Source organism: Rhinolophus ferrumequinum, chromosome 16 (assembly GCF_004115265.2).
Source record: "Rhinolophus ferrumequinum isolate MPI-CBG mRhiFer1 chromosome 16, mRhiFer1_v1.p, whole genome shotgun sequence".
Classification (NCBI taxonomy): Eukaryota; Metazoa; Chordata; class Mammalia; order Chiroptera; family Rhinolophidae; genus Rhinolophus; species Rhinolophus ferrumequinum.
This window is the reverse complement of record NC_046299.1, coordinates 46,647,768-46,668,507: the sequence shown is the minus strand read 5'-3', so window position 1 is coordinate 46,668,507 and position 20,740 is coordinate 46,647,768. Positions and strand designations below refer to the sequence as shown.

Here is a 20,740-nt window from a genome sequence, read left to right as displayed (position 1 = left end):
ATAGTTCGACTGGGTCACAGGGCGCAGTGTCCGTGTGGGTATGCGGATAGCTTTTGAGGTTCCAAAGCTCTTCCTGCACCAGATTCAGAGCCCGTATATTTCAGCAGTTCTGTTTACTCCTGCAGGGATCCGCCCAGATAGATAGGGCCAGGGACGGGGTGAGTTGTGAGAGGTGGCCCAGAGCAATGGCGGCGACCACCACCACAGCCGGTCGAGTTTCCACAACTCCCTCCCCTTTGCCGGAACTAGTTGGACTGCGAATCTGTGTCTGCGGTCCACTGTTCTCAGAACAGCAAATATACTGTTCTTTTGATCTGACACTGCTACTGTTCTGCTTCTAGCACCAGGCGGGTGGGGGTGGTGCGAGCTCTGGGAGGGTAGGGAGGGGGCGGCTAGTCTCAGTGCCTAAGGCTTCCGTTCTCTGCTTGGCAGTGAGGACTTAAACCACCGTTTTCAGCCTTCTTCCCTCAGTCTTTGCTCTGAGGTCTCTGCCGTGAGCGTTGGGTTCAGCCGTGGTATATGCTGTCCCCTCAGCCCTGTGGGCCATAAGTGGAACCCTAGCAGCCCGAGTTCTTCCCTCTCCCGCAGCTGCGGTAGTTCCAGTATGCAGCGAGCTCGGAGCACTGAGCTAGGTCTGCATCCTGCGCCTGCTTGGCTCCGTCTCCGCACTTCTCCCTTCCCTTCTCCCCTCTCGCGTTATTCGCCCACCTTTAGGTGAATTCAGTAGTGGGCTTCTTCGTCTTGCCTGTCTGCTGTGCAGGGAGTCCTTTGTGGAGTTATAGTTGTTTGATTAGTTGTAAATTCCAGGAGGGGATTTACAGAGGCCCCCCCTCACGGCGCCATTTTGATCGCTACTTAGTCTTCACAAATTTATTGAGAATTATTGTGAACTAACATCGTCTATCCTGGAAAATGTTCCGTGTTCACTTGAGAAGAATATCTTAAAGCCTTTTTTTTGTTTTTGTTTGATGTTAGTATAGCCACTCAGCTCTCTTTTTGTTATTTACAGGGGATATCTTTTCCCAAACTTACTTAACAATCTAGTTGTGTCTTTGGATCTGAGGTGAGGCTTGTAGACAGCATATATTGAATCATGGTTTGTTTTCTTTTGTAAATCCATTCTGCCAGTTTCTGCCTATTGATTGTAGGATTTCATTAATTTACATTTAAAGTCATTGCTGATGAGGAAGCACTTCTTCCATTTTGCTATGTTTTTCCTATATGTGATAGGTATTTTATTCTTCAGTTCCTCTGTTTACTGCCTTTTTAGGTGTTTAATTGATTTTTTTTCTAGTATATTGTTTTGATTCCCTTCTCATTTCCTTTCTGTATATATTTCTACTATTTTCTTAGTAGTTGCTCTGAAGGTTACAATTAACATCTTAAATTTATATATAACAGTCTAGTTTGAATTAATACCAACTTAATTTCAGTAGCATACAGAAACTGCTCCTGGAACAGCTAGCTCTGTCTTCCCCCCATTATTTTATTTTCACAACTTACAGCTTTTTATACATTGTGTGCCCATTAATATAGATTTATAATCATTTTATTCAATTGTCCTTTTAACCACATAGGGAAAAAAGAGGAGTTACAAATAAAAAATAAAATAGCATTATATTAAGTTTTATATTTACCTTTGTAGCTACCTTTACCAAAGTTTTTTATTTCTTCCTATGGCTTTGAGTTACTGTGTAGCATTCTTTCCATTCAACCTGACGGAGGTTAGCATTTTTTCTAGGGAAAGTCTTGTTTCAAGGGCAGTTTTTTTTTGTTTGTTTGTTTCATCTTTTTAAGTATGTCATCTCACTGCCTTTTGGAATGCATGGATTCTGATTAGAAATTAGTTGTTAATCTCATTGAGAAGATTAACATTGAAAAGATGAATCTCACCTGCTATGTGGTGAGTTGCTTTTTTCTCTTTGGCTGCTTTCAATGCTCTGTTCATAACTGGCTTTCAACACTGATTATAATGTGCGTGGACATGGATTTCAAGTTTGTCATGCTTGGAATTTGTTGAGCTTCTTGGGTGTTAGATTTGTCTTTTATCAATTTGGGGAGTTTTCATCCGTTTCTTCAAATGTTTTTCCCGCCTCTTTCTCTCCTGTCCTTCTGGGACTAGTATTCATATGATGGTACACTTGGTGGTGTCTCACAGGTCTCTCAGGCTCTGCTCTGTTCATATTTCCTTATTCTTTTTTCCCGCTGTTTTTCCTCAAAGTGGATAATCTCAGTTTACTTATCTTCAAGTGTGCTGATTCTTTTTTTTCTGCCTGTTCAAATCTCCTTTTGTACCCCTCTCGTGAATTTTTCATTTCAGTGATTGTACTTTACAGCTCCAGAATTTCTATTTGCAGAATTTCTATTTGGTTACTTTTCAAAATTTTTCTTTCTTTATGAATATTCTCTATTTGATGAGACATTGTTATCCTAATTATCTTTTGTTATTTTTCCATAGTTTCTTTAGCTCTTAGAGCATATTTAAGACAGTTGATTTAAAGTCTTCATCTAGTAAGTCCATTGTCTGGGCTTTCTCAAGGACAATTTATGTTAATTTTTTTTTCTTATGAATGGGCCATATTTTATTATTTTGTTTGTATTCCTAATAAATTTTTGGTGAATATTGGACACTTTTTGTTTGTTTGACATAGTTTCTTGTTTGTTTTCGCACAATACCTCCTATTTCTTTTGTCTTTTTCTTGTGATCCTTGTCTGTTTATTTACATTTAAAAGTGTGATGCTCAGAAGCTACCCAGATACTTTATTTGTATGGGCACACACATTTATGGTTTATAGGCCTCATTCATAGAGTAGGTGGAGTTTAAGGCAGAACGTAGAAGTCAGTATATATAGGTTTTTTACCCTTTGGGTTTTAAAGAAGGGTTGTAGTTCTGGCTGTCAGTGTTCTATTAGTGTTCCAAATACTGTAAAGAGAAGCTAGGATTCTCATTGTTCACTATATAGACCTTCGTTTGATCCCTTTGTTGTTGTTGTTTTTTTAAAGATTTTATTGGGTATGGGGAACAGGACTTTGTTGGGGAACAGTGTGTGTACTTCAGGATTTTTTTCCAAGTTAAGTTGTCCTTTCAATCTTAGTTGTGGAGAGTGCCATTCAGCTTCAAGTTGTTATCCTTTCAGGATTAGTTGTGGAGGGTGCAGCTCAGCTCCAGGTCCAGTTGCCATTGCTAATTGCAGGGGGCGCAGCCCACCATCCCTTGCGGGAGTCAAACCGGCAACCTTGTGGTGAGAGGATGCGCTTCAACCAACTGAGCCATCTGGGAGCTCAGCGGCAGCTCAGCTCAAAGTGCCGTGTTGAATTTTATTTGCAGGGGGCGCTGCCCACCATCCCTTGCGGGAGTTGAGGAATTGAACTGGCAACCTTGTGTTTGAGGGCCCACTGGCCCATGTGTGAATCGAACCGGCAGCCTTTGGAGTTAGGAGCATGGAGCTCTAACTGCCTGAGCCACTGCGGCCGACCCCCTGATCCCTTTGTTTTTAAAGCAGCACCCTGACCCTCAGCGCTCTCAGATTCCAGAACCTCTTTGGTTCATCCTGTCCAGAAAGGCAAAGGACTTTCCACCAAATGTTCTATTTTCAGCCCCACTCTAATACCTCTGACTTTCAGAGTTTTATGCTTTACCAACTGAGCTAGCTGGGCTTTACAGGTATTTACTGGTACTTCCAGTTCCTGTGCCTGCAGCCCAAACTAGCTTCTTTTCATTGGCTTTCTTCCTAGAAGCTACTGTTTCCGTTTTTTCTGCTTACCAAATCAGTTAATAGCCATTTATTTTTCATATTTTGAAATATTAACATCTGTTTAGTGCTATTAAAACCCTCCCCTATTTTTTTTTCTTGTGGGTTTATATCACTTTTATTCTTTTGTAGAGGGATTTCAGGAGGGAGAGAGTAACACATTGTGCAGTCTACCCGATTAAAGAAGGACTTTCTGAACTTAAGCACAATACAAAAAAGATTAATTTGACCACGGAAAAATATGAAATTTGTCCATAATAAAACCAAATTTAAAAAGGGTGTACCAGACTAGGATATATGTAACAAATGTGACACAGGGTAATATTCCTATTATGAAGAATTCAAATACAAATATATAAGAAAACACTAACCCCAAAAGATAAATACGCCAAATGCCTGAAGAGGCATTTCACAAGCACACACAAATCCCTAATTTTCAGTATCACTAATTGTCAAAAGTATATATTAAAACAAGTTGTCATTTTGAACTCAGACAGAAATGTGTTTGTGTGTTTATGGTTTGTATACACAGACAAAAATGTGGAAAGATAGGTGTTTTCCTGGATTATAAATAGCAGTATAAACTGAAATAGGTGTGGAGGAAAACAGTTTGGCAGTATGCTTAACTATCTTTGGATTTTGTAATTCTTAACTACAGTGCAGAATTCTATTAGGGAAATATTCCAGATATGGACCAAAATATGTGCAAGAAAAGATGCCCATCTTGTTTTGAATATTACTACCATAGCTAGTTAAATAACTAACATTTGTTGAGCCTTTACTGTGCACGTTAGGAACTGCGATAAAAACATTTTGCATACATTACTTCATTTAATCCTCACAACAACCATGCGAGATAAATGCTATTTTTACTTTGAAAACACTGAGGCTAGATAATGAATGAACCACGTCTGGAGCCCCAAATCTAATAAAAAATCTTTTTTTCTTTTAACTTACTAAGCTTACAGAATTTTCTGTGACCATATATTTTATTAGTACTTCTCTAAAGATGGGGTTTGGGATGTGGAAGAAGCTTTGTTTTCAGTGTTTTAGTAATCTAAATGTCCAACTATAGTAAAATAGCTAATTTAGCAAACCATGGTGCTTTTATATGTTGCAGTATGCAGCCATTAAAACCATGTTCTGGAATAATATTTGATGACATTAGAAAATACTTAAGTTATAATTAGAAAAACGAGAAAACGTTTTAATATTTCTGAACTTACAGTAGATGAAAATACATAAAAACATTTAAAATTGTTAGTGTTTTTTTGTGCCTTTTAATTTCTATATATAGAATATGTATAATTTTTTAAATCAAAAAAGTTCTAGTAATCATTTCTTTTATTAATTTAATGCTTAATGATGGGAAAATGTTTATATTTCTAGGGAAAAAGACAGTTGTGAAGTTATGTGTAGTATGATCTCAGCCAGAGCACAAAAAAATACCAAAAGCAATATTATCCCAGGAGGATAGGAATGAGAATGAACTTTTTCCTTGTTGTTACTTTTTTCTTTCTGTATCTGCAAAACTTTCTACTACAAGTATGTGTTTTTGTAATCAGAAAATAATTAATGTTTAGACTTAGAGAATAAGTCTTTACTTTTCTTCCTTACATTTTTAGACATTTGAAGACAGTGATTTGTTCCACTTGATTGGTGTTATCTGTGGATTAGCAATTTATAATTTTACTATTGTGGACCTCCATTTTCCTTTGGCTTTATATAAGAAACTGCTGAAAAAGAAGCCATCCTTGGATGATTTGAAAGAACTAATGCCTGATGTTGGGAGGTTAGTTGTAAAAGTGGCAAGGGTGGAATTTAGGAAATAGGGAATACATAGAAAACTTTCCTTTTAGGGATGATTGTGTTTTGTTGTTGTTGTTGAATTTCCAAAATAAAAACTGTTCTAATAAAGGAGAACCCATTGTGTTACTCCGATCCAAAATTTTCTGCTGAAAGAATTCTGTGTATGAAACCATTTGCTAAATTTTTTAGTGGTTTCATAATACTTTGCCAATATCAGGTAATGAATTTAGGAACTTGTTTCCTGTAAGTAGTTGAGTGATTTACTTGGACTTTTACTTCTGACCACCTTTGTTCCTAGCTGGAATATGTAAAATTTCTTTGTATTTATTACATAAAATGGAATAAAAATTGTATATAAATAAGGACAAATGTTGAAAATGGGTGGATACATGGCCTTTGTATTCAGAGGAAGAGGTAAAATCCTTAGAGTGATTCCATTTTCCTTCAGTATTGTTTATAAGATTGCCATTGTACATCTACCATTCTGAAACAAATATAAAAGTACAAATTAATAAAAGGATTTTAATCAAGAATGATAAAAAATACATGCTTATTAATAAGCAAAATAGTCAAAATACCCAGTAATGTTTACCTCACAGGAACCTGTATGTTGTTTTGCAGAAGTATGCAGCAGTTGCTGGATTATCCAGAAGATGACATTGAGGAAACATTTTGTCTGAATTTTACGGTAGGATGGGAACACATAGGGCAGCCTGATTATTCATCATCCCTTTTATTTAACAGCTGTGCTTTATGGTTTTCTTTTCTTTGGATGAATGGAATTCGTAAAGAACCCTTTAGCTAACATTTATTGAGCATTAACTGTATGCTAGTCCTAGTACATGCATTATTTCATTTAATCCTCATAACAGTCCTGTGAGATTGGTATTATTACCCTTATTTTACAGATGAAGAAAACAGAAAACAATCATTACATGTCAAAGATAGTATTTGTACTCAGCTCGGTGACTTCAGAGCCTACGTGCTGAAGATCTTTACAAATACAGGGGTCCTCCTTATTTAAGTGTTCATTTTTGAGTCTGCAATTACAAAAATGTTTAGAGAAGCAAAGATTATTATAACATGATAATATTCACTAATGAACTTATCACTTAAAAGATTAAATCCCACTCAGACATCCCTTTCTGCTTCACACTAATATTCATCCTTGCCCATTTTGTCTTACTTAATGTTGGATGACATACCATAATATGAATGCAAATACATTGGAATATTATTTGGAAAATGAAATTGCAAATCTCATAAAAGATGCAGAATTTGGTTAATTCAGTGAAAGGGATGTTGAATGACTCATCTAGTCACACGCAAAGTCATTGACGAATGAGGATCTGGCAAAAGTAGACTAGTTGACAATGAAAAAGAGAAAACCAGTAAAGGTTATGTTATGAAAAGGCACTTCAGAAGGGAACAATTTGAATATTATAAATTAGACTCTTGGGAAAAGGTAAAACCTTCAGTTCTCTTTTTAAAAACTGTATTTATATATTTGTTTGTTTTCCTCTCATACAGTTCTTTTTATGATCTTGTGGTCAAAGCTGACAAAAGATACAATATTCTTCTATCACATAATTTGCCAAAAAAATTATGTGCCCCCCTCAGAACAGTTTATTCTTTGATCATTTTAAGAATTGACACATAGCGTAGTTATAAGAAAATTTGGTAGTTTTAAGATGAAATAAAGTTATTTTAATAATTTTTTTATTTACTGAAATTTTGGTTCCCTCTTTCAATTAATTCACTTATAATTGTATCAGTTATCTGTGAACCTTTATTGATCATCTTAGTTGATAGAAACATTGGGTTCCAAGCAGTTTACTTTGTAATTTATCAATCCCAAAGTTTGTGAATGCTTGGTATATTAAAGAACTATGGTAATTTAGACTTTTCTTCCTACTACCATTTCTTTCCCAGAGATTTTCAGTGGCTCTTTATTCCATGTAGCATAATAACTTTAGAATGGGCTTCAAAAACATTTGTAGTCTGTCAGTCTTTCTTAACTTTCCATTCATATACTAAGTTTTGTCATGTCGCAGTTTTCTTTCACATACTTTACCTTCCTGTTTTTTAGAGCCATACATTTTCAGAACTTGATATATCTACTTTCATATCTATCCTTTTGTTCAGTTCTGTGTGCTCAGTTGGAAATCCCACCCCCACTCAGTCTTTCAGATCTTACTCATTTCTTGATTTTCAAATGACATTTCTTCCTCAAGGTCCTTCATACTTTCTCCAGTAAGAAGTAAGTTGTCTTTCCTCCGTGGTCTGATAGTATTTTGTTCATGTCTCAATTATAGCATTTATTTTATTACAATGAGTTGTTTAAATATAACATTTTTACTCCTTTGCTACATAGTAAACTCCAGAGCACGGATTTATTCATATTTTATTTTATCATCTCACTCCCCCATATAGTGTTTAATAGATAGCAGGTACTAAAAAAATGTTTTAATAAAAGAGGATAATATTCCAAAAAGAGGAAATAGAGATGCAAAGGTGGCAATAGTAATAGTTATAGGAAAATTAGTAAACTAGTAAACCAAATAAAAAGTTTCAAAACAACTGACTGCCTTTATAAACCAAATTGATGACATAACTGGAAAAACAACCTGTGATCAATAATACAAAAGAGATACAAGGAATACAGGACTAACGGCTTTCGTGTAGGAAGAATGAATAGCAGTTTTAAGCTGAGTGCATTCTGACACTTACATTCTATTACTTGTCAAGGAAAACATCCTTTCTAATATTTTACTCTTGCAGTGACCGTACTAAAATTTTATGTACGATAAATACTCAGTTTGCTATACTTAACTAACCAAGCACTTGGTACTTTGTAATTAGTTAATCAAGGTGGGATTTCAAGCTATTAGAGAAGATGAAAATTTCTAGTTGTGGCTTTATGCAGAATTCAAATTAGCTTATGGTGGTAGGATTTTATCTCATATTTATTAGTTCTTATACTTAATGAGAGAAAGGTAGAATATAATAATAGGTTATTAAAATAATCTAATAAGTTTTGAGCCTGACATTGACTTTTTTTAAAAATTTAAATTAATAGATCACAGTTGAAAACTTTGGTGCAACAGAAGTGAAAGAGCTCGTTCTAAATGGTGCAGACACAGCTGTAAACAAACAAAATCGGTAAGTGAATTATAGCAGCATCAGTGGTAGAAATAAGATTCAGTAGGCATTTTTTTTTTCTGTATTTAGGAACATGTCACAACCATAAGTTTTCACTCAGATAAAACTTTTTTAATGGTTAGTGAGGAAGTAATCTAATCTGCCTTTTGCTCCAGAAATCCCTTCAAGACATTAGTAAAGGGTTAAAAAGATCATAAACAACAAGAACAAAGAGAAGCAAGAGGAGAGAAAACAGCAAACACATTTTTGGAAGCTAAAAAACAGTGGCAACATAAAATGAACTGGGAGGATCCTAGAAGGCAGCCAGTTTATTAGGTAGAACAAAGGCTCAGGCATTGGGAATAAAAAATATGTTAGAAAGCATATGGGGTTTGGGGGAGTGTGGGAAACAAAGATTGGCTGTTTTAAGAAGCAGTTAGAAACCCATTTCCCTTATCATATCAATAGCCTGGCAACTTCCCCTCTCCCGCCTGGCAGAAGATTGGAAATTTACCTTCTGGAGATACTGAACTAAAAGTACTGTGGGTTTTGAGGACAGTTAAGCACAGCCAGGGACAAGGAGCTAAACTGAAAATAGGGAATTTGAGATCTATATCGCTCCTTCCTCCTTTACACTGTATATTGGGGGATTCTTTTCTGGGGGAACTGCCTAACTTTTAACTGTGAGTGGACAGCCAAAGATCAGTAGTCATTTAAGGAAAAACCAAAACAGTCAAAAAGAATGCTGAGACAGAAGCAATGCAGGATGAAGAAACTGAAATCAATATCCTCAAAATGATAAAGGTAGCATCCATATGGATACTATTAAAAATTAAAAGAAATGGAATGAATGGAATTTGTCAAAGAAATGGTACCAAAAATCTCCCCAGACTGAATGAAGTGCCTTTTAAGTGCCTTTTAAGAAAGTATGGAAGTGAAAAAAAGATAAATACCAAGGCAAAATATATGAAATTTCAAAATCCGGGAATAAAAGGTACCCTAAAACCTTCCAGAAAAAAAAAACAAAACAAAAACAGACGATATACAAAGAATTCAGAATCAGAATAACATCAGACTTGTAATGAATGGCACTGAAGCTAGATCAAAATTCTGGGAGAAATTTATTTTTAACTTAGAATTCTATATAGAAACTATCAAGTGTGTGAGTGTATAAAACATTTGCATACATGCAGTCTCAGAGAATTTACTTCCAATGTATTTTTCTCAGGAAGTGTTCTACCAAATTAAGAAATTAAACCAAGAAAGGAAGACACAGGATTCAAAACAATAGGATCCAGTACAAGACACAAGCAAATAGGTTCTTTTGCAGTAACAGTGCTGTGTAGAAGGAGCAACCAGTCTGGGGTAGAGCAAGGGGATGGAGGGCTTCGGGATGATTGTCTCTAGGAGAAAAGTGCAGCCGATGCTACCTGATATATTTGAATGAATCTAGAGGAGATTGACATTTCTGACATTCATTGTTAAATGAATATTGAACCAAAAATTGTTTTAATGGGAGCATTAAGGGAGGCAAAATGATGAGAGTTGGACAATTAAATAAAAAAGGTAAATCCTCACCTTTCACAATAGATACTCAGTTCATTAGATAATACTTAAATTTGAAAATCAAGGAATAACAATAAAGGAATAACAATGTTCTAGTTTGAAGGTAAATATCAGAAGGAATAGCAAAAAAAATTTAACAAATGGTTGCCTTTGAATACGGAATATCTGGTAGAAGATCTAGTACAGAGAAATGCTTTGTTCTCTTCTATTGTGTTGTAATTCTTTAGACAAACTAGTTTAATGGCTGTTTCCAGGGACTTGATCCAAATGATTATAATCCCGATTCTGCTATTTAGAATCTGTGTAACTTTAGGTGAATTAGTCAACGTCTCCATGCCTCAGTCCTCTTCTGTAAAATGTGGTGATAAATTGTACCTACTACATGGGGTTATTTTGAGGATTAAATGAGGCAATAATTTTAAGATGCTTAGAACAGTACCTAGCACATGTGTGTGTGTTCAGTAAATGTTGGCTGTTAGGATTATTACTGTTTGACATTTTTATGTGCATATATCTTAATTTGATAAAAATGAGTTGTTTTTAAAATAATGTGAAAAAATTCAGGTCTTTCTAGCTATCCTTTTTTAAAAAATACTGGTTTTGAAAAACTGATTTAGAAAGAGTTTTCTGCTTTTAAAGTTTCTACTTTAAGTTTCTAAAAATATCATTTCACATAGATGATTTAATTTAGAAATAATTTTGATCCTTGTACTACCAATCCTAATTGCATAATGAAAGTGTTGCAGACAAAAATGTTATCACATAAAACATTTAGAAAAAAGCACAATTTAGCCTTTTATGCTTAAGGGACTTTAAGGGACTTAACTAGTATGGGTGAATTTGACTTTCTAACTAGATAAATTATAAAATTATGAATTACAAAATTATCAGAGCCTAATAGCAAATGCCCACCCAATTTTATATTTTATGGTGGCGTTCTTTAACCTTTGGTTTTTTTGTAAATTCAGTTTGAAATTATTTTATAATTTGCTAGGAAGATTATCTGTAGATGGCAAAATTTATCAGTATTTCCACTTGTAGAGTTGTCCTTTTTAATTTGGAAGACAGGAGTATAAAATACTGAAATCCTATAGTACCCATTCTCATTATTTATTTGATAAGATAGCTGCATAAAGTGTTTGTGGCTAGCAGAACAAATTGAATAAAATTGTATTTCTAATTACTGGTAAAAGGGGCTTCCTTTTCTTCTTTACAGTTTCCTTTTGTATCATAATAGGCAAAAAAAAAACATCAGAAATGTTTGTGGTGTGTCTTTGTGTGTGCATATATGTATACACATACATCTGATAAGGAACTGCATTCGTAATCTTGAATGATTGTCCTAAAAAAGACATCTTAATACTACTACCCCTTTTGGGTATTTAGTTTTTAAAATAAGTTTTGTTCCAGATATCTTGAAACCCAAGGAAAAACAGATTGTAGTCTGTCAGATAGTCTGATGAATCCCAAACTTTTATTTTTTTCATCACCTAATATTTTAAAAATTTATTTCAGTGTGTTTTTCCAGGATCCATCAGCTCCAAGTCAAGTAGTTGTTTCAATTTAGTTGTGGAGGGTGCAGCTCACAGTGGCCCATGTGGGGAATCAAACCAGCAACCTTGTTGTTAAGAGCACTGCACTCTAACCAACTGAGCTAATCAGCTGGCTCCTCATCACCTAATACTTTTAACAGATACTCTTTTTTAGGGATACGTGTATAATGGTGCATACAAACTGTCAATTCATGACTGTTTTAAAATTATTTTGATAGCCATTTGCATCATCATTCTTCCTATTAGGAAATGACATGTTTCATTTAGGAATAGCCTAAGAATGGCTCTGAATGATAAATAAGTATACATGCCTCACAGATAAACCAGCTTTTTTTACAGAAAGAATAATAAATTTCTCCATAAAGACTTGAACCCTAGTCATACTTAATTAGTTTTGTAAATAAGCAGCAAAAAGTACAGGAGCACTCAAAGTTTTTATAAGACAACAATATGTATTCTCCATAAAAATGATTTTTATATTCTGTGCATGTGTGATTTTTCATTTCTAGGCAGGAGTTTGTTGATGCTTATGTGGATTACATATTCAATAAATCGGTGGCTTCCTTATTTGATGCTTTTCATGCGGGCTTTCATAAGGTCTGTGGAGGAAAAGTCCTTCAGCTCTTCCAGCCTAATGAACTACAAGCAATGGTTATTGGAAATACAAACTATGATTGGAAGGAACTGGAAAAGGTAGGGGTAAACATATCTCTGATATTTAAATGGAAAGGCAAAAGGAAAACATGGCTTGTTGATGGAAATCTTGTCCTCTCAGTTATTTTCCATTTTACACTATTTATTACTGTCATTTTAATAGGAAAACACTGTACTCTTCCTACTCCACAATGAATGGATTTTAATTATATATGAATTAGATAGCATTTTTGTTGTGATACTGGTGTTCATATAGAAAAATGTCATCTGTGACGGAGGCTGGATAGAGGCCCCATCTAAACCTGAATGGCTAAAACTATTAATTAGCTAACATCAAAAAAATAGTAAGTCAACAAAGATACAGAGCATTGGGAACACTCATGTATTGCTGGTGGGAATATAGATGGTATAGCCACTTTGGAAACAGTTTGGCATTTTCTTATAAATATACAACTTGCTACCTGATCTAGCAGTTCCACTCATAGGTATTTAGTTAGGTTCACATAAAAATCTATGAACAAGGGTGGAATAAGGAGTTATTGTTTAATGGGTACAGAGTTTGCAATATGAAAAGAATCCTAGAGATGGGTGATGATGGTTGCACAACAGCGTGAATGTACTTAGTTCCATCAAACTGAACACTTAAAAAGGGTTAAAATGGTAAACTTCATGTTCTGTGTATTTTACCACAATTTTTTTTTTTTAATTTATTGGGGTGACAATTGTTAGTAAAAACACAATTTTTTTAACATTATGTTTTTGAAAATCTGCAAACAAGTCAAAAACTTGAAATAACCCAGATGTCCTTCAGTGGGTAAATGGATAAACCAACTGTGGTACATCCATGCATTAGAATACTACTGGGCAATAAAAGCGGAATGCACTATTGATACATGCAAAAGCTGGGATGACTCTCAGCATTTTTATGCTGAGTGAAAGAAGCCAGTCTCAAAGGATTACATATCATACGATTCTATTTATATGACATTCTTGAAAAGACAGAATTAAGGTGAACAGCGGCTAGGGATGGAGGGAGTATGTAACTGCGGGGCAGCAGAAGAGAGTTCTTCAGGGTGATGGAACTGGTCATATTCTGATTGTGTGGTGGTGGTGGTTACACGAATCTATGCATGTGTTAAACCTCATAGAACTATTCACACACTACAAAAGGTCAATTTTACTGTGTAATAATTTAGGGAATAAAATTTTTAAATTAAAAACATAATTTAGGACTTCAGGTTAAATGTAGTGGAATAAACACGTTTATCTCTGCTCCATCTCAAAATCTCACTAGAAAGTCAATAAAAGAATGAAAATTGGAATACACAGAACACAAAAATATAAAAATACAGTGAACAAGAGAAAAAAAATAGTTTGGAAGGTGGGAAAAATGGTAGATGAATTTTATGAGTGGCTTAGAGCAAAGAAAATTGAATTCTAAGACTCCAGAGGGACAGGGTTGTCAAGAGGCAACCCATTTCACACCCTAGAATCTGCAAGGCTTGGTAATTGGTATATTGTGTTACTGTAATGGCAGGGATGCTGGGTTAGGCTAAAAGCAATAGAATTACTTTAAAGCTAATTTAAGGAATTATTAGACCCTTCATGTCCCCTCTCCTACCTAAGAAAAGACTACGCTAGAGAGAGGCTTTATTATCTGGGGGACCAGGTAGAACTGAGGATGACATGCAGAAAGCTGGTACCCAGGCTTAAATCCTCCAGGAAAGAGATGGAAGTTTACTTTTGGGGTGGTGGTAAATTGATTTGCTGAAGAGAAGAAAGCTGTGCTGTAAGGAGATCCCAGTGGCAATGGACCTCACCTCCAATCACCCTAAAATGAAAATAATTTAATGACGTCTCATCAACCTTTAGATCCTACATAATATGTCCTTCTTGCCTCATCTCCTGTCATTCTTCTTTCACCTACTCTGCTTTAGCCTTATTGGCCTCTTTACTTAGAGCCTACAACCCTCCAGAAACATGCCAGTTATGGGGCCTTTCTGTTTGCTGTTCCATGTGCCTGGAATTCTCTTCACCTTGATAATTCCAAATGGTTCTTGCTCTCACTTCGTTCACGTCTTTATACCATCTTAGAGACCTTTACTGGATAACTTACCTAAGTTTTACTTAATTGTCTTTACTGTTTGTTGCCCCTTACCCCTCGCTGCAATGTAAGCACCATGAAGGGTTTTTTTGTCTTTGTTCACTGCTGTATTCCTAGAACTTAGCACTCAGTATTTATAACTTTGCCTGAAGATATAATTGATAGAAGTGTTCATTCAGTAAGAACTAGTAATTCAGTAATGTTTTAGTATACTTTGGTTTCTTCCATTGTACATCTGATTCATTATAATTTGTAAGTAATAAATACTCTTCCATCACCAGGACTGTGTACACATTTCTCCAGAACCATCTTGAGGTGTAAGAAAAAAACAAAACCTTTAGCCGTTCTCCTTTTATTTCCCATTAACATGCTCACAGACTGTAAGACTATCTCAGTCATGGAAATAATAATGGCTACAAATAGAGCCTGAAATTCAGGAAGCCCATTAGCAAATATTTATTAAGTCCCTGCTGGATGCCTAATACTATGCAAGAGATTAGGGAGACAGAAGTAATAAGAGACAATTGAGACATGGTCTTTGCCCTTATAAGGACGCTAAACATTCATCACTGAACTGTAATGAATACAAAGGAAGAGAGTTTAGTAAATGGTATATAAGGAACCTAACCTAGGCTACACAAATTAATCTCCACAAGGTAAGTAAGAACTTGATTCACTGCAGTTTCCCTGGTGTCCCAGATGTTGACTAAAACTCATGTATTTGTTGAGTGAATCAGTGCATGAATTAGGTGATATTTAATCTGAGCCCTTAAAGATGAATAGAAGTTAGCCTGATGAACAAAGAAAGAAGGTAGATGTATCTAAGTGGCCTAGGCTGAGGGAACAGTGTTTCCAAAGGCTCTGATGCTGGAAGGTACTTGCTGTCTAAGAACTAAAAGTTGAAGAACTGTGGCTGAATTAAAAAACAAAAAACAAAACGTAACAGTATATTAATTCTCTCTCTCTCCTCCCTATTCCTCCTTTTCATACTGCTAATATTTTTTTAAAGGGGAAGTTGGTTGTAAATTACCCCAAAACTTAGTGTCTTAAAAATAACAGTGAGCGTTTATTGTCTCACAGTTTTTGTGGGTCAGGAATTCAGGAATGGCTTAGCTGGGTGGTATAGTTCAGGGGTCTCTTACAGGGTTGTAGTCAAGATACTGACTGGTACCAGCTTTAGCCCTCTGAAGCCTTGATTAAGGATAATTTCCCTTCCAAGATGGCTCACCCACATGGCTGTTGGCCAAAGGCCTCAGTATCTTACCATGAGGACCTTTCCATAGGGCTGTTTGAGTGTCCTCGTGAAATGGCAGCTGGCTCCCCCCAGAGAGTGATCAAAAAGAGGCTGAAGCCACAGAGTCTCTTATGATCTAGCCTCAGAAGTCATGTATTTCTCATATCCACAATACCCTAATGTTACAGAGGTCAGGCCTTTTCACTGTGGGGGGGGGGGTACTACACAAGGGCATGAATAGCAGGTGGCAGAGATAATTGGGGGCCATCTTGTATACTGAGTATCGCAGAAAGTTAATAGTGTTGCTCTTATTGTCATTTTTTTTAAAGGGAAGATAGAATGGAAAATAATTATTAATTTGACTTCTGTTCATGAAAAGAAAATTTTATAATATCACAGATAATTCCATGTTGAACTTTAATAACCCATGAGTATTTTAGTAATTCTAATTTATCCTTTAGATACTTACTTTAGGAGATATTGCAATCAGCAGAACATTTCTGTTGATTCATACATATTTTCTTCCCTTACTCCTGGAACTAATAGTTCCAAATTACAAAATGCCCAGAAAATAATGGATAATCAACTGAATCACAGGAACTTTTGCTGGATAAATGTTTATGTGCTAAGGAAATAAAAATAAAGCCAATTTTTTATTCAAGACAAAACTAATGTCCTTTAATACTAATAAAAGATTATGTTGTTTTTAGAATACAGAATACAAAGGGGAGTATTGGGCAGAACATTCCACGATAAAAATTTTTTGGGAAGTGTTTCATGAACTGCCATTGGAAAAGAAAAAACAATTTCTGCGTAAGTATTGCTAACTAGTTTTATGTTTTATAAGAATGGACTCAATTTTTAAACTTATTCTCATAGGAGATTGATTTACTTTTGGTGAATAATGTTATTTTCTTACTGTATTATTTCAAGGTTCTGTTTTTAATTTTCAATTAGAATGGTTTTTTAAATCTTCATTCTTTATTACATGTGTTTTCTTATTTTGAAAGCTAAATTCAGTTTGCCTCCAATTGCAATAAACCAGGGTTGTAATTCCTTGTAAAATTTCTAAAAAGATCTTTTTTATTTTGAGTTTGTTTTTGTTTTTTTTCTCTTTGCTTCTGCACCAAAACTTTGGGAATTTCTGTAGAAAATAGAACTTTTATTTTCCAGGACATAATTCTTTTTTTTATGACCTAATCTCTGTGTTTCATCTGTTAAAATCTATGTTCTAATTTTACTTATTTTTAAATCAAGTTGTCAGAATTTATGTATCTAAATCAGTGACATTGCCTTTGATACTTCTGCTATTGCCAAGAATATTTTTGTGAATCTCTTTGATTTGCCTGTCATAAGGATGATAAGTCATTCTTTCTTTTATTATTAGTTTCAGGTGTACAGAACAGTGTAATAGACATTTCACCCCTCACAAAGTGATAACCCCCACTCCCAATCTATTGCCCCTCTGACATTGTATATATCTATTATAATTCCGTTGACTCTATTTCTTATGCTGTACTCCATATCCCATGACTATGTATATATTAAATTATAGTTGATATGCAATATTATTCAGCTTCAGGTGCACTGTGCAATGGTTAGGCATCTACACTGCCCATGAAGTGGTCACATGTGCCCATCTGACACCCTACAAAATCTTAACATTATTAATTGTATTCCCCAAACTGTCTTTCATATCTCGTGGCAATATCGTAGTTATTACCAATTTGTGCTTTCTAATCCCCTCTTCTTCTTCCTCATCCCCACTCCCCTCCCATCTAGCAACCATCAGTTTTTCCTCTATATCTCTGAGACTATTTCTGATTACCTTGCTCATTTATTCAGTTATTTAGATTCCACATATAAGTGACATCATAGAGTATTTGTCTTTCTCCGGTAAGTCATTCTTAAGTGATTTGAGTTTTGGCTTCCATTATAAATTTTTGTTTAAAAATGACAGAAACAAAACAAATATAAAAATCATAATCAAAACTGCATTTTGCATTTGATTTATAAACTAGTTCTAAACAGCTTATTCCCAAAAGAAGCATCCCAAAATATTTTTGTCAGGGACAGTGGTCATTCATCAAACATTTACTGAGCCTCTCCTGTGTGTTAAGATTACACTTAAAAGAAAAAAAAAATGTGTGGATGTCTTTACATACAGACATAATTACTGTATGTCTCAAAAATCATGTTGCCACAAATTCTGGAGATCGACTTCCACATTAGAGTATACGTTAATGTAAAGCTTTACTATTGTGACTTTACTAAATAACTTGATTCTCTATGTTGTGATAAAAGTGGTTGGCTGATTGACTTTTTTTTTCTTGGCAGTATTTTTGACAGGTAGTGATCGCATTCCTATTCTTGGTATGAAGAGTCTAAAACTAGTCATCCAGTCAACAGGAGGTGGTGAGGAGTATCTCCCGGTTTCCCATACCTGTTTTAATCTTCTGGATCTTCCAAAATACACAGATAAAGAAACTCTGCGCTCTAAACTGATCCAAGCTATTGATCACAATGAAGGCTTCAGTTTAATATAACTTTGGAGTTGTAACTATTCACTTTACTGCAAAAGCATAAAAACTGGTTGTATGGGTTTTTCTTGTGGTGATGAATTCAGCAAGGTGACAAGAGATACTATTATAATTGCAAAGTGTTCAATGCTGTGAGTGTTCATGAAAGCCAAAAATTAAAGGAAAATGAACAAACTGTTAATATTAAACTTGTTGTACAGAAACATGGATTTTTTTGGCTATCTTCCAATAAACATGCAAGCATTGTGAATACGTTGAAGTTTTACTAACATGAATTTTAAGAGTTTGCATATTTCACAAATGATCTAGTGTGTGAGTGCATGGAAATGTTGCTTGATTTTTCTTCAATCACTGGGTGAAAAACCTTTAACTTTGGCCTGCAATAGTCATTCGATTATTTTTTCATTTTGTAAATAATGTTAAGTTTTGTAATAAAATAGTAATGTTCTGATACCAGTACAGTTTCTATGGTTGTAATTGAACTGAGCTATCTTTTAAGGGTTAAGAATTATGATTTAAGTCTTATTCTGAGAATCTATAAAAGCAAAACTTATCATGGTGAAAACACAATCTTTGCTTCCCCCCCCCCCCCCCTTAGAATAAATGTCCTTGTGCAAACCTAAATTACAGATAGGAGTTATCTAAATAACTTGTAGTTCTTTCCTTTTGTAAAGCTGGAAATGCTGCTGATAAATGGGGGGTTATCAGAAAGCTTAATATTTAGTAATGGGAGAACTTTGTCCTACAGTTGTCAGAAATAGAAACATGGGCTACTATGAGAACCAATGACTGGGTTATAGCTTTTTAAACTATTGATGCTGCAGGTTGGTATTTAGACAGAATTTTCAGTGCTTTAGAACTATTTCAATTTTTAAGAAACAAATCTTAGCAGTTTTATGGTGCTGATGCTTAGTTATCTCCTGTCATTAAATTGTGAGTTGATGCAATACATGTGACTTTCTGCTATAATGCAAATATTTATTTTTTAAATTTATAAAATGCCGTGAAAACTGTTTAAATAATAAAGATTTATTGGTTTAATATTTAAACTTTCAGTGGTTCTCATATAAAATTCAAAATTCTTCAAAAAGCGTAATGTCTCAAGGAAGGTCTCTTAAATTTTGGATTGTTCCCATTCCCATACAAATGTGTCTGTTTTACAGGGGTCCTCAAGTGTCCTAGCTGTAATTCCAAATCCAAAACATTAAAAAAATTTGCTTATCTCATTTTGCAGCAAAACCTGATCTGAATTGTTAAGGCTGTTTATATTAAATGAGACTAAATGGGAGTATATTTTACTGTGGCGACGTTAATGTGTTTGATTATTTATTGTGTTTGATCTAGGTGATGCCTCAGACTACTAATGGGGTGCTACATAATATATGTGCTTTAAAAAATTATTTAACATTCATAATTCCAAAATGCAAATGAGCCCAAAGGTTTTGGAGAAGATTGTGGACCTGTACTTTTCAGTAATTGAACTTAAAAACTTCAACTGGTGAGACAGGTGTCTTTTTATAGACAGAAGCCCTAAAACAGTATTTTCACCTGAGGTAATTTTCCTCAAAATAGCATTCTTCCTATGAAAGTTCTTCCATGTACCTGACAATACTGTTTCCCTGTGCATCCATTCCTTGAGGGTAGTGATTGTTTACATCAAAAACATGTATGTATGTATGCATCAGATATTTCTTTTTTCTTTAGTTACTGCAGCGTGCTATGAAGCTGATGTGTGAAATAGCAGCCACTTTGGATTAATACTGATGGAGTTCACTGAACAGTTATTTTAATAAGGACCTGGTGTGTGATCTGGGAACACAACAGTACAAGGCTTATTTTGGGTAAGTCTGATATTCTTTTCCTCCCTCTATTGCTGCAGACATAAAGTAGCATTAACAAGGAGATTCATGATATAAAATTAAAACACCATTGAAGATTTTTCAAATTGCCATTTGCTTTTTAAAACAAGAAAAATATCTTTAGCTTTGTTGACTGAGTTCACTAAATAAGGACCGTGATTATTGATTTGTTTGTAAGAGCAATCATGTGTTTGTAACTCCTATCTTGAGTAGTAATTTTAACCATAGCCATTGTTCACACTTACTGATAAAGCAGAACCAAGACATGCCTTTAAATTGGCATTTAATAAAACCAGAAGGCAGGTTTTAAAACAGAGAGACCTAAGTCAAGTCCTGGCCGCCTTGTAGGGTCCATTCATAAGGTCATTCATTAGGGTTAATTTCTCCTAACAGGTATTTGGTCTTCCTGCCATGATTTCACTGCATTTACTTTAACAGTGTAATACGCAAAGGCGATCTTCCCCTGAAGAGCACATGGTGCTATCTGAACGCAAAGGCAAATGTTCCTGTTTTCAGCCTCTCCCCAT

The 20,740-nt window shown here is 34.9% G+C and overlaps 1 protein-coding gene across 5 annotated transcripts in view; it reads left to right on the top strand.

Annotated features, from left to right (window-relative positions):
- Positions 1 to 18,944, top strand: part of HERC4 (HECT and RLD domain containing E3 ubiquitin protein ligase 4) — a 117,264-nt gene extending 98,320 nt beyond the window's left edge. For all 5 annotated transcript variants that reach the window (XM_033130630.1, XM_033130631.1, XM_033130628.1 and 2 more), the window contains 6 exons: positions 5,379 to 5,545; positions 6,184 to 6,250; positions 8,642 to 8,724; positions 12,332 to 12,515; positions 16,525 to 16,627; positions 18,152 to 18,944. In XM_033130630.1, coding sequence (XP_032986521.1) covers positions 5,379 to 5,545; positions 6,184 to 6,250; positions 8,642 to 8,724; positions 12,332 to 12,515; positions 16,525 to 16,627; positions 18,152 to 18,360 — 813 coding nt within the window. In that variant the 3' untranslated portion in view covers positions 18,361 to 18,944. The remainder of the gene's footprint in view (positions 1 to 5,378; positions 5,546 to 6,183; positions 6,251 to 8,641; positions 8,725 to 12,331; positions 12,516 to 16,524; positions 16,628 to 18,151) is intronic.
- Positions 18,945 to 20,740: the final 1,796 nt, after the last annotated feature.